Here is a 14,430-nt window from a genome sequence, read left to right as displayed (position 1 = left end):
AGTGATCTAACATTACAATAATTTCAGTCGTATGTGGTACTAAATCAATATTGGAATTATGGAATCCTGTAATATTTTTTACTAAAACTATTTACATATTTACACTCACTATTGGTCCGTCTATTATAAAATTAAATACCGTGGCACTGTATAAAGTAATGGTATGAAAATTATTATTGCTTCTCTAATATTGTATCGACTTTGGGTATTTGATTCAAATAAATAACCAATTTCAGTCAACGTTCAATAGCACGGGACGCAAGACGCCCATAACAGGACGTGATTAAAATATGACGTCACGCCCACTCACATCGCGAGGCCTTAAAAGTGAACGTTTTAAAATCTCCGATATGTTTTGTCATGCGCGTCTTGTGTCTCATGGTATGTTAAAAAGAAAATTATATTGCAGTTAAAACGGAATATAAAATACATATTTTTTTCATTTTCATGGAAATCATGGCAGTAATTTTCAATTGGATAATTTGCCTAATTAACTCGTTTAAAATTATTTGTGCTATTACTGAGTACATTATTAGGATGGATATGCGACAGAGCTGCTGAGTTATATACATCGTTCACAAAGATAATTACATTATTACTATTTACACCATATACACTGCATTAATACACAAACCGTTCCATAGTTCCAAGAGAGATAAGTTTTAAACCTCCATCACTTGTACTTCAATTGTTTTTCTAAACTTTAATAATATCATTTTACTAGTTATAATATTTATTTATTTTTGGAGAAAAATCTTACCGTAACGTTACGGTTTAAAATTCACTATAGTTCAACATACACCGCAGCATCAACACTGGCATCGATTGCTTCGTCCACCACACTGTTCGATATGAAAAAGTCGTAATCGTAAACGTCCAATCACAGATCTACTTCGAGATCACAGTCACTTGTTTTGTCCACCACACTGTTCGATATGAAAAAGTCTCAAACGTCCAATCACAGATCTACTTCGAGATCACAGTCACTTGTTTTTTAGGCCTTCCAAGTTCATTGCTCACGTCTATTAAGGCGGAATCAGACGGTCCATTCTAGTAAATATTATCTTTTGTTTCATTTTGAGTCCACACGTATCATTTCGAGTGAAAGATGCCGAATGAAGGACCGAAAAATGAACGAAAAATGAGCCGTCCGATTCCCGCTTTAGATGTAGTCCGTGAGCGACTTGAGAAGGTCCGGCGGGAGTCACACGACCTCGTCGTGGTGCGCCACGTCGCTGCAGCTGCCGGCACGCTGCAGTCAGGCGCGCTGACGTCACACGCGCAGCTCCTCCATCGTCACGCTCGACTTAGCGTTCAGCTGCGTGTTCTTCTTCGTCAGCGTGCTCGTGTTCATCAGCGTCATCTGATGCGAGAGCAACGGCTGGTTCTCCTGCAGTTGTCCACTTGCTAAAGTGTTTATGTTACTCTTGCCTATCTTCGGCGGCGGCGGCGCTCGCGGTAACGTCGCCATGCTCGCCACGTTGTTGCTCGGCAGGTCAGCGAACTCCGGCGGCGGTAGCTGGTGGTGCGAGTGAGTATGGTGGTGGCTCAGTATGGTAGCCGGATCGTTTTTTAAACTAGTCTGGTATGATAAAGCTCCTTCAAGGTCCCCGCAGATGTTGTTCGGCATTTGACCGTTTTCTGCTCTTTTCTTCAGATGGGAGCCGTTGGCGTGGCCGTCTTGGCCGTTCATTCTCGTCTTATCTCTTTGGTAGTAGACGCCGGCGAATATGAGCACGTTGAGTATAAGTAGAGAGCATCCTATAGCTATAGTCACACTGAGGGCAGTAGAGTAAGCAGCGAACCCGTCTTCTGGAGGATTCGTGGTCGATCCATGTTCAGACTTTTGTACTTCTGAACTGGAGCTCTGGGTTGGCGGGTTGCTTAGGCCTACTATATTGAAGTTCAATGGTGAAGTGACGTTTAACACGCTGAGTACAGGGGCTTTAGTGGCCACTGCGGCGTCAGTGATGACGTCAGTGGTCTTCTTGAAGGGCGGGCTGAAGGTCTTGAGCGTGGGCTGGGCGGAGTCGTCGGCGTCGAGCTGGTGGTGGGCGGGCGGCACGTCGTCGCCGCCTGGCCGGTGCAGGTCCGGCACCAGGTTCAACCAGAATGATAATCTGGGGACAAATGTATCCCATTAGGGTTTCTATGCGGAAGCTATGTGGTTTAAATGCTTAGTGATCAATCTGAAATACCTATTTTGGGGCAAAAGCATACAGATGTGTTGGTGTTACATACCTATCTAGAGATAAAGTTATCTTTATTTGCACAATAACACAATTAAACAACTACAGAGATGTCCTCGGGTATCCTATAAACTTTATAAACATTATCTTAATTAGAATATTTTGTTTGCTACTGACTTTTTATAGGGTGATTTTGCAGTAGTCTGGTTTTACAGAGATACAAAGAAATAATATCGAAAAAACTTCCGAATAGCTAGGAAAGACATCGGAGAGCTCGCAAAAACCCGCTTGGAATCATACCAAAAGAATTCAATTACAAAGTGCCATAAACAACATAATGCTAATTGAAAACTGAAACACACCCACATAAATATGTCCAATCATGAAACCGCTGAGAGTTTTCACTCATAAACTACGCAGTTAAAATTTATGCCCGCACCATTAACGTGCAGAATGTTTACTACTAAATATTGATGATGGAGGCATAAAGTGCTCGTGATGCTACCTTCTACTATTAGTTAGGTACCTGACGACCGGACGGTGTAGTGGTTATAGTAACCCTGACTGCTATGTCAGGGTTTGGTCCCGGGCAGACATTTGTACTCTTGGTGTACCTATGTGCTATGCGATATCTCCAACCCGCCTACCAAGCGTGGATATTATGGCAAACACCCTCTAGTCTCGGGAAAGGCTTCTACAGTAGATTATTATGGAAAGTGCTTTTGCATTCTTATTTTTTATTACTTTCGACAAAAAAGAGGGTAGAATACGTTTTATGTGTCTGTGTGTATATCTGTCTCTGGTAGCGTAGCTTTCAAACGGCTGATTCGATTAATTTTTTTGGCCCATAGGTAATGTTACGTCGAGTGTTTAAGGCGATATTTTATCAAAACCGGCTGTTCAAAAGTTATGCAATTTTTAGTCTTAAATATCGGGAGTTGTTAACGTTGGTTGGTTACGTACGCGTCACAGAATAATAACTAGTTAGTAGTTAAATTAGGTTATTTACTGACCTGTGCGCCCGGTAATGGTTCTTGAGCTTGGACTTGGTGTCGATGTTGAGGTACTTCTTGTGCACGGCCTCGTACGCCGTCCACTCGATGTTCTTCTGTCGCACCCTCTCCTGCCGTCCCGCTCTAATCGGATCACTCTCTTGCGCTTCATTGGGGTTGCTGTCGGAGCGAAATATATATACATATATATATATATATATATATATATATATATATATATATATATATATATATATATATATATATATATATATATATATATATATAAAATATAAACACTCACACCTTGTACTAATGTACTCCCTTGCGGGGTAGGCAGAGGTGCATTGCTGCACCCACTTTTCGCCAGTGTTTATGTTAGTCCCAATGTAATAGGGGCCGGGTCTATTGCCATTTTACGGGCACATCCAAGACCCGAGAACAAATAGCTGTGTTTAAACAAATATCTGCCCCGGCCGGGAATCGAACCCGGGACGTTGCTTACCGTTGCGCCATCCGGCCGTCCGGTCGGAACGAAATGTGGTATGAATTCAAAAGTATTCCCCCTCATTTGTTACTTTGTTGGAGCTCTTCAGAAGGGAAAATTGAATCTTAGTCCGGACTGGAGATTGAAGTCGAGTTATTTAGGGTTGAAGCCGGGAAGTTTTAATATCTTTTGAAAACAATTTAAGTTGAAGCTATCAATAAGATAAAGATAAAGATAAAAATTCATTTATTGTAAACATGGGTAGATAAAAATGGTGTTACATAAATATTAGTTCTCCATGCTTTGCACTATACAGTACGTACAATTTTTACACTATAGAATTCATGCAAATTTATATAAATTAAGTTCAAACTGAGATAACATAATAATAGCAATATAATAATCAAATAGTCATACAATAATAGTCATTCATTTATATGTATAATAAATTTATAATATGTCATTTATATATTCATTAATTGTATAATAACATTTTTTTTGGAGAATAGAGTTCAGTTCGTTTTTAAATTTAATAAGGTCAAGACATCTTATATTGTTGGGCAGTTTGTTGTATAGCTTAGGGCTTAGGGCCCATACACACAATACTCTTAGTTAAGAGCGTAGTGTTATAGCGCTCAGTGAACAGCCTGTCTCTGTTACGACCTTGTCTTAAAGTGACATCGTTCATTGTTTTAAATAAATTTGAATTAGTTTTTACAAATAGTAGCAACTCGTAAATGTATAGGCAAGGAAATGTTAGTAAACTGTTCTCGATAAAGTAAGGTCGACATGAATCAGTGCTTCATAAATTAAACATTGCTCGAATGCACTGTTTTTGAGCTTTGAATACCTTATCTTTATCTGTGGAGCTGCCCCAGAATATAACTCCATATCGTAATATTGAAAAAAACGTGATTGCCTTGTTCCTGGTTATTTACTCACGATCTTCTATTCTTTTTTGTAAAATATACCGTATAAGTGCATACCTATCCATACCATTATTTGCATATTCATGGCTCATACATATTATGTCGTCAATGTGATAATATGATTTTTAAAAAACCTACATTATGTATAGTTAGTTTGTCTTCGAGACGTGGTAAAAAATTACTCCATACATACCCAGTTTTGGCGAAATTGCCCCAGTACAGCATGACAGACTCTGAAAGGGCTACTTCTGCTTTGGTATAGTTCCTCGGGAAGTGGGCCAGCCCGCCCACCAGCGGGGCCCCGAAGATGTACGGCAGCTCCTCGCCGTGGATGCAACCTTGTCGCTGTAACAAATGAAAGAATTCGTACACCTGGTTTATCATAGGCTAGATCGTGCCACGCCAGGCTGATAGATGTTGGGAACCGTTTGTATCATCTGTAGGGTTACCATCACCGAATATGAGTATTATTCGCTCGATAGTAAAATGTGACGAAACTTGTATGGATCTGACATAATCTGTTTGACAAGCCAGCGACGCTGCTTATGGATTGTTCATTGATAATGTGTCGGAGGTGCGAATTGTGGTACTGTAGCTGGCCTGTATTACCAATTCAGTGTTCAAACTGTATTAGAAGTAGCCAACTAATTCATTCTGCGAGTATACGAACTACCTGACTATGTTGTTAAAGAACATTCATAATCATATTCAACAACCAATATTCTCAGTCTAAACTCAACAGGGATTCACCAACACATTGCCTGAAGCAAAGTAATTAACAACAGAAGCCTTTACAAAAACATATTTTCGTGATCACGATGCATAATGTAATTAAGCCGTATCGATGTTGTTGTATTTAAACATTTTTCCAATTAGAAAATTAACGAACCGCCACATCCAATACATGGCGGGGTTAGATAATGAAATAACGGGGCGGTTAAAAATGTCGGGCTGATTCCAGGAGGGTTACTTTATACTGGCGAAAACGGACGAACGAGAGATATCCTGCTATCTTCACCTTTAGTACAATGAGATAGAGTCGTAGCTCACGCAGCTGCGCTCCCGAACTTAGTTTTTCGTACTATAGAGTGACCCCAGTCGGGCTCAGTTATTGGTTTGAATCGGAATGGGGTCAGGAGGCCGCGCGCTCTGTGTGTGTGCTTAACTTTGGAACAGTACCATTTTTTTACAGAATAACAATTGAAAGATCGGTCGATTTATTTTTTGACTGTCTGCAGATCTTTTAAAGAGGAACTTGGTGGAGTTTCTGATTGGTTCCACTAAGGATATGCTTAACCAGCATGATGGGCAGTCAAAGTCTGAAAAGCGGATGACTGCTAAAAAGTTGAACCGTTTATTTATAAAGAACTTAGAGCACAATGCTCCAAACAAAAAGATAGCCAATATCTAAAATTATGAACAGATCAAACGTTTTCTGAGAGCTCTCTTTGAGGTAAATTTGGCATAGAGCAAGGTTAGCATATATTTATTTCTTTACTTGACAATAAATAAATACTTACATAAAGTACCGAATATACTTGTCATTATTGAGAGTTAAACAACCTACTACTCGTATTTATGCCTCTTAATTCCACATTTTATGTCGCAGCAAAGCTTGCGGGAATAGCTACTAAACCAACATTTTATTTATATTTTCCTTATACCCATTCACACTATTCTCTACCTACGGTTACAATATTACTGTTCTATTCTTTTCCTGTGAAGGTATTCGAATGAGAGATGAGTGTTTACGCAACACTATAAGCAGATCGGGGTTGGCAAACGGCTTTAATTATTATCAACTCAGTGAATTATTACACGTGTCTATTGTAGTAATGAGACTAATGAGTTCTATGGAATATAGGTAGGTACAATGAAATATTAATTTGGCATGGTAAAATAATAGCAACTTTTTTGGTCGGGGGATTTATGATTTTATGCAATAGGTATGACTCTTTACTCAAAAGCTTTTATTCATGGTATAAATATAAAATTCTCTGACGAACGTATTTTTTTTTTACTATAGGTACTCTCCGTTAGAAAAAGGTGTCTTTGTTTTTGGAGTAGAAGTATGGTTAAAAACACTGTGCCGTCTTTTCAAAATGTATGGGGTTCAAAAAAGGTATGTTTTGGATGTCAAAAAAGGGAACAGGGTGTTGCAAAATTGGTATACTAGGCCGAAAGGGGGTGACTATCCTATTGGCTTAGAAACATCCTGTAGTCAACCATTTAAAAAAAATACAAATAACATTCGCCATTTATAAACTGTATTGGTCACTTCACTTTTTAATGACTCACTGACTTAGCACTCTTGCATAAATTACAAATCACGGTCAGATACGGCTCGGTTGATTTATCAAGCCAAACTGAAAGAGTTCATTACAATACATTTATTTCACACACACACGGAAACCACACAAAAAATAAATAATAAAAGTTAATAAGCAAAGAGTTGGTTTAAAAACGTGTCACAAAATTTAAAAGTGCTATAAGGAAAATCATTATAGTTAGATGGATAGACCTACAAAGTATAAATACCTCTCATGTAAAAAACGAAAATTTAGATTAATGATTATAAAGTTTTGATGGGAATTAATAAGTTGGAAAAAGTAAGAAGTTACTTACAAATTATACCTTTGAAGAAGTTTAAACGATGCCGCCGGCGTATTTAATATTTTAATGATGCGAAACTTGTAATATCTACATTATTTATTAAAGTACTACGTAAAAAAGTCTTATATTTGATTCTTTTATTTACTTATACGAAAATAAATTTATTACTTATTTAATTTTATTTTGTCGTCCAGCATTGTTCTTTCTAATTTTGAATTAATTGCAGAGTCAGTATTTCTTTTATATCCCTGCAGTAATTATAATTAAAGACAAACTATTTCATCAAACCCATTGCACACCTAGAAATTTCACTTTAATTTTAATGCGCGCCTAGTCAGCCATTCCACCTTCAATATCAACGCTAGGGCCTGTCACAAGCTGTCCCCATATAATTACAGTTCTAAAATGAACTTTACCCTCTTTGGGGATTTTCGTCCAGAGGTCATTTCCCGACATAATGTGTGGGGCCAGCTTTGCCGGGTACAATTGGCCTCAGATTACAAAGTGTCCGCGTCGCAGCGAACGCTTTTCGGATTAGTCGGGTAATCTCGCAGCGAAGAACGGGTAATTAGTGTTGATTTGAATAAAACGGTTTCCGGTTAAAGGTTCGTTTGATAGTCCACCTACGTTTATGTAACTATTGATTCGTCGAATCTCCGTGTTTGGATTATGTTAGAGAGGTCTTAGCTAACACTTCTGTACAGTTGAATGAATACTTTGCCCCCAAGGTAGTGTAATGCATGTGGTGTTATTTATACACTGCCGGGCAATGAAAAAGTTCCACTCACAAAATGCCGACCACAAACAACCGTAATTTTTTCAAAGATTTAATTTAGAATTGTAACAAAATATTACCGATTTTAGTTGGTAATATCCTGATGCTCTGTTAAATGTTGCAGAAGACGGCACTAAACTAGCCTTTTCCGTTTAGAAGTAATTTGGTACTTTTCTCTGTGGAACCTTTTCATTGCCCGTGAGTGTATTATCTACTAACAATATTTAAATATGAAATATTTTATTGTTTATTCACATAAATCGACTCCGAAACTACTAAATACTTCATTATCGCCGCTGTGTCCTATATAATGGTTATTTTAAACAGGAATTTCAAACGAAGACCCACACAAAGCAATACGAAGCTTGCAAGCAAAATCTATAGTACATTATACATTTATACGTGATTATTGCGTGTCCTTAACCGCAACGTCATATGCTTTCGAGCATTAGGGTGCTTTTCCACCAGAGATGTGCTATGCTACGATGCTATGGATGCGTTTGATATCCACCAATCATATTATTGGTTAATCATAGCTTAGCACTGGTGGAAACGGATTCAACTAAGATATGTTTTTTGTATGGAATGATGCGTGCTATGGATGTGTGCTATGGATGCGTGCTATGGATATGTGCTATGGACCATCGCGAGTGGTGTAGCTATGGCGCCGCCGCCCCCGTCGTTTCCCTACTATCGATACATAGCATAGCTCGAGATGCGCATCTTTCTCGCACAGCTACTTTGCGGCGGCGCATCTTCGTAGCGCATCTTCCTCGCACAGCTACCTAGCGTAGTATTGGTGGAAACGGTCACATATTTTCGTAGCGTAGATATCACATCTTCGCAGCATAGCTGCATAGCACATCTCTGGTGGAAAAGCACCCTTCGACTGCGTGCGCTGTGTGCGGCGCCGCTGCCTCCTACATTGATTAATGGCCGACAGCCTGCAACGGCATTACTAACTGTTCACCATAAGACGACCCCTGGGCCATTACACTATCACTTTTAATTCCATGCAATAAGGGTTGCAACTGGTGACTGTTTATGCTGAATATGAACCACTGGGTCAGAGCCGCAACCACGTCGTCCACATTTATTTATGACATGTGACGTTCACCGAAATCTATATTTGTTTTCAGTTATTATTTATTCTCTGCTAGTTGGTAAATTACTATAATATTATGTATGTCGACTGTGCAACGGTCAGTTATGTGCAAGGAACATAAACTGCTTTACTCATAATTTGGGTAATAAGAAATAAAAATAATAAATAGTACTATATCTAACAATAACGTAATGCATTGTGTGAACGATCGCGATGATGCTTAATCTATTCTGGCTGATCATGACACATACATAATAATATGCGGGTTCAAATCCCGACCGTTACGCCATTATGGTTCTTTGGAGTATGTATGTATAATTTATACCATCTTATCAATATGTAAAGTTTATGTCTGTGTATCTTTAGTTCCGTATCCATTCTTATCCGTATAATCAGAATCAGTTCAGCTATTTAATTGCAATGGATGCATTTTTGGATCCCGACATCGGCGGGGTTGATGAAAAATCAAATCAAGTTTTATTTTGCTTTGATAAATTGAATTCCGTTAAATCTATTTGATCGGTCAATATCAATATATTCCAGTCATTTGGCTCGCATATCTCTCGTAAATATTTATTTACGAGTGCTTATAAAAAGTACGAAAATGCAGCAATATTGAGGTGTCCCCACACAGTCAGTTTATTTTGATGACATGAATCGTGGAAAAATATCTCGACTGGTCTTTTTTGTATGACTGAGTTTTGATTTTATTAATAATATTTTCTTCAATTCTAAAAAGGAATTATATTTTTCTAGTAATATAAGTTCCCTTTTTGGTAAAAAACAACATGCAGGCATACTCGCTTATTCAATCCCAATGTTGTGTAATGAAAGTGAGTTTTACTAATTACCTCTTCAATGAAAAAAGTATCAATGGTAATTTATATTCGTCACTGATGTCGAGCGTTAAAATAATTTTATTTTATTTTACACCCACGCCGGCTGCGGCGGGCTAAGCACACAATTATTATCAACTTTACGAGTACCAGACAACTTTTTACTCGCCGAATATTTTGGCAGATGTAATGCGGCGAATCTCCTCGAAATATTGGGCTGGTAAAAAACTTTACCTCAGATGTCTAATAAAGTCCGAAGTACTTTGGGCGTAATCTCTATATATAATCTTACTTGATATACGTAGTTAGGCAGGTGAAGCCCACGCTTAAATTCTTTTGGGTGAAATTTGGAGAAGTTTATGCTCCTTTGTATTTATTAGATTTGGGAACTTGAGAAAACTAAGTAAGTTACTTTTTTATCGACTGTTTTCCTGAATTACTCTGTTTTTTTATTTATGAACCAAAGCGAAGAGAAGACTAAAATTGTTTGGAGAGTTAAGTATAAGGCTTAAATTGAAGGTGACATCTTAAAAAAAAAGTTACCACCGATAATATTACAATAATTTACCAATATAAATAGATTTGAACCCCTGAAAGTACTAGGGCTGCAGAAACAGCGAAGAACTCACCTGTGGGTAGTCTCTGTACTTGGTCTGGTGGTCGAACACATAGAGATATGACTTATGTGTAAGGCATATTATAATTATTTTAACCACTGAAAGTACTAGGGCAGCAGAAACAGCGAGGAACTCACCTATGGATAGTCTCCATACTTGGTCTGGTAGTCGAACACATAGAGGTATGATTTTCTGAGCAGAACGGAGTGCGTGTCAACCACATTATGATCATTTCAACCTCCAAAAGTACTAGGGCAACAGAAACAACAAAGTGGCTTACCTGTGGATAGTCTCCATACTTGGTCTGGTAGTCGAACACATAGAGATATGAGTTCCTGCGCAGAGCCGAGTGTGTGTCAGCCGTCAGTACGATGGGAGCTACGACTTGTGCGTCACTGAGTGCCTCTAGTGTCTCGTCCCTGGAAGATAGGTCTGAGGTTAGAACTGCAAGAGTAGGGTGTAAATAATAATGATGATTATGTGGGGACATCTCACACACGGCCATCCGACCCCAAACTAGGCACAGCCTGTAATATGGGTATCGTACAGCTGATATATCTTCAAATAGATACATACATATTTATATACATACATACATGCCATTCCGGTGAAACTCAAAAATTTGCTCCAAGATATATTCCATCGGAATCTCTATCAAATTTGATACCCTCTGTGTATTTGGTAGAGATAATAACGAATTCTATAGGTTCAAGAAACTTTTTACGTTCGTTAGCGTTCGTTATGTTTCTAGGAAAAATATTTTCTAACCATCACGTTATTATATTTCTCTGTGCATGTATGTTTTCCTTCATTGTTTTTGAGTTTGGTTTAAATTGAGCAAATGTACGTTCACAGTCGATCATATATGTCATAGTCTAACTTTAACCAAAACTCGAGGTCGTTATAATATCCGGTTACACCTATTCATTCTGGATTGCATTCACGAGCTGAGTCAAAGGCTCGCCAAACGGGATCGATCGACAGTAACTCGAGTCTAATCTCGGGCCAGGAGCTCAATTCCGGAGGTTCAGGGATAAATCTCAGAACCGAGATATATCTCAGTTTGAAATCTACCCTAACATGTCAGCTTCAAATCTCGGAACTAGGCTCAAACCGTATTCTCGCGGTACAAGGAGATACATTCACGACCTAGATAGAACTTCATACCCGAAAAGACGTTCGGTTTCCATCGATTCAATTTTATATAATCGATAAATATATTATTTATTCTTTTCGTTAAAATAACGGCAGTTTTCAATAAAAAAATATCCAAAACCAATAACGCTAATGAAAAGCAGTCAAAACAAACAAGGATTTTAATGTAATCGATAGTTTTATGCTCTTATACTTTACATTTATATCATGATAGTTTAGAAAAAAGAAACGCAATTGACACGACTTACTTAGTATTTTTTACTCTGTGGTCAAGACTGGTAGAGAGTATAGTATTCTGTGAACAAGACTGTCAAAATAAACGTTGAAAGTTGAATTTCGTTTTCGTTTCTATTTCGGATCTACTCGCCATGCAGCTCGCCAGCGAGGGGCCGCCACAGCAGCTTCAGCTGCCTCGACAAGCTCCGGGATAAAATTCGCCAAGAATTCATCCATCGTGTGAGAAATATCGAGTCCGTAGTCCGTTTATGCCAAAGATCGTCACAGTTGGAATCAAATCTTAAGTCCGTTATACGTAGCCAAGTCAAATTATTCAATAAAATCATAAAATATCACTGCAGACACCCCAAACAATTACAACAAAACAACCGCAAAGTGACGTAAAAAACATCAATAGGTTGTCAATTTGTCAGTCTCACAAGGGAGAATGACATCTCGGCTGCTCATGACCACCTGAGACATTTGTGGAAATTTCGGTGCTTTTGCGGGTGAGATTTTGATGTTTCGAGATCACTAGAATAGCATTTTTCAATTTTCTACCGAGATAAACGTCATCTAGGCATCCGAGATGAATCTCGGAACCTCCGGAATTGAGCTCCAGCGGTCAAACAGCTGAGAGGAGCGCTTATACTCACCCATTTATAGGTTAAACTGCGAAACTAAAGACCAAGTGGAATTCAAATTAGAATAGCTGTGTGCACTTGTCTTAACAACATGCGAAGTGGAATGTGCATTAGTTATCATAATTAAATTAACAGACAAAAATCATCCATTGATGGACATCACTCAAAATACTTGACAATAATTTACACTAGTAACCTTGTTACACTTTTTCAGAACCTTTTTAGGTACGGGGCGAGGCTCATGGTAGAATTTGCTACTCCAGTGCGTTATGCCGCTGCACCCACCACAGAAACTTAATGTAGGCAATCAGCTCATCACAATAAACAGATACACCTGGATGATAAAATATTTTCATCGCGACGCTTCAAGAGCGGACGCGACGAAAAACTTTTGTCACATCTTGACATACGCATCTTGCGCCCCGTCCTAGGCCCTCCACAAAAAACAACTTATACCTACAACTCACCGTATATTAATCGGATGCTGCACCGGCCGCTCCCAGTCCGTGTATTCATTTATAATCGTGGCCAGGATCTCGGACAGGTGGTAGTTGTATGTGTTCCTCACGAAGGCCTTCAGTATCTTGGAGCGGCGGTCCGCTTCGATGCCGTACTGGACGTCGTCGCCGGAGAACGCGAAGTAGGCCTCCGCTTTTGTCACCCCCAGCATTAGGTCGTATCTAGGGAGATGTTTTAAGTGTTTTGAATAGGTTTACATTACATTGTATGAATAGGTATACTAATGACATTATAGCAATGGTTATTCTACCTCTAATAAACTGTTAAGAATCACTGTTGTTGTAGGTTTGTGTATTGATGACAAATAAAGGAGCTGAGCTGGGTTTGTCACCCTGATGAAAAAAATAGCCAGTCAGGTAAATAAGGTACCAGGCAGATTAGTATCAGCTGAATGCCCAGGGTGTCTCGGAAACCAATAGGCTACCTTCATGCAAACCTCCAAAACCAGATTAGTGCGATCTAATGCAGAAAGAAAACTTAGACCGTTTATACGGGATAATTATACAAATATTATGATGTAAGTATTACGTACATACCAAATGGTTAATTCCTTGGTAACAAATTTTGTGTCGTTCGTGAGCTACCGATGATCGTCACGTTGAACTCACGAAGAGAGTTTAATATTTAATCACTTGTAAGTAGTCTAGTGATTAATCCGCTATTACATCTAATTGGATCGTGAGTGATTTAGTTAAGATAAATAATTGAAATCTACCAGAATTGGTATTTACTTAGCTGAGATAATTAGCTCCGTTGAATATCCTATCTGTAATGTTTGTACTTAACAGTTGCACGACCAATAATACATATTTTTCTTCTTAGGGTTGAAAATAATTAGCCAGTCAGATTAGAGACAGTCGCTGACTACCCAGCGGCCGCGGCACGGGTCTGTTATCGAAGTCGATAAACTTGTTTTGTGCGCGTTCCATCAATTGCAGCGCCATATTTATAGCTAATGGTGATATAGTGACGTTTATCAACGTTGATAACGAACCCTTGCATCTACAGCATGGTGCGTCGGTGGTACCTTTATAAAGAATAGCTGTCACTGAAAGAGGCTCCTTTCATGCACCCCGAAAACAATGAAAGATCAGAAAAAAACAGAATACAACACTGTATCCGGCGATGGATAATTTAGAGACTGGCGCACACTTTTGGTTGAACATTACTTGAGAGCGTCCATTGCACAAAGAGCCTTTGATTCCGACTGGAGCAGCCCTAAGAACTCAAACCCCCACCATAGCACCTAGTGTAAAACAGATGTGAGTTACAGCGGCCGCTACACGGGTTTGTTATCGACGTCGATATACTCGTTTAATGCGCGTTCGACTAATCACAGCGCCGCATTTGCTG

The 14,430-nt window shown here is 38.9% G+C and overlaps 1 protein-coding gene across 1 annotated transcript in view; it reads right to left on the bottom strand.

The window, feature by feature from the left end:
• Nucleotides 1–388: 388 nt before the first annotated feature.
• The window catches only part of LOC105381622 (neuroligin-4, Y-linked), a 63,302-nt gene continuing 49,260 nt past the window's right edge, over nucleotides 389–14,430 (bottom strand). Inside the window, exons 8-12 of the mRNA XM_048625849.1 lie at nucleotides 13,026–13,238; nucleotides 10,824–10,962; nucleotides 4,791–4,942; nucleotides 3,203–3,361; nucleotides 389–2,120 (exon numbers count right to left, since the gene is read on the bottom strand). Coding sequence (XP_048481806.1) covers nucleotides 1,274–2,120; nucleotides 3,203–3,361; nucleotides 4,791–4,942; nucleotides 10,824–10,962; nucleotides 13,026–13,238 — 1,510 coding nt within the window. The 3' untranslated portion in view covers nucleotides 389–1,273. The remainder of the gene's footprint in view (nucleotides 2,121–3,202; nucleotides 3,362–4,790; nucleotides 4,943–10,823; nucleotides 10,963–13,025; nucleotides 13,239–14,430) is intronic.

This window comes from Plutella xylostella, chromosome 15 (genome assembly GCF_932276165.1).
Source record: "Plutella xylostella chromosome 15, ilPluXylo3.1, whole genome shotgun sequence".
Lineage (NCBI taxonomy): Eukaryota > Metazoa > Arthropoda > Insecta > Lepidoptera > Plutellidae > Plutella > Plutella xylostella.
The sequence above is the reverse complement of the archived record's forward strand: the minus strand, read 5'-3'. Positions and strand labels throughout refer to the sequence as shown.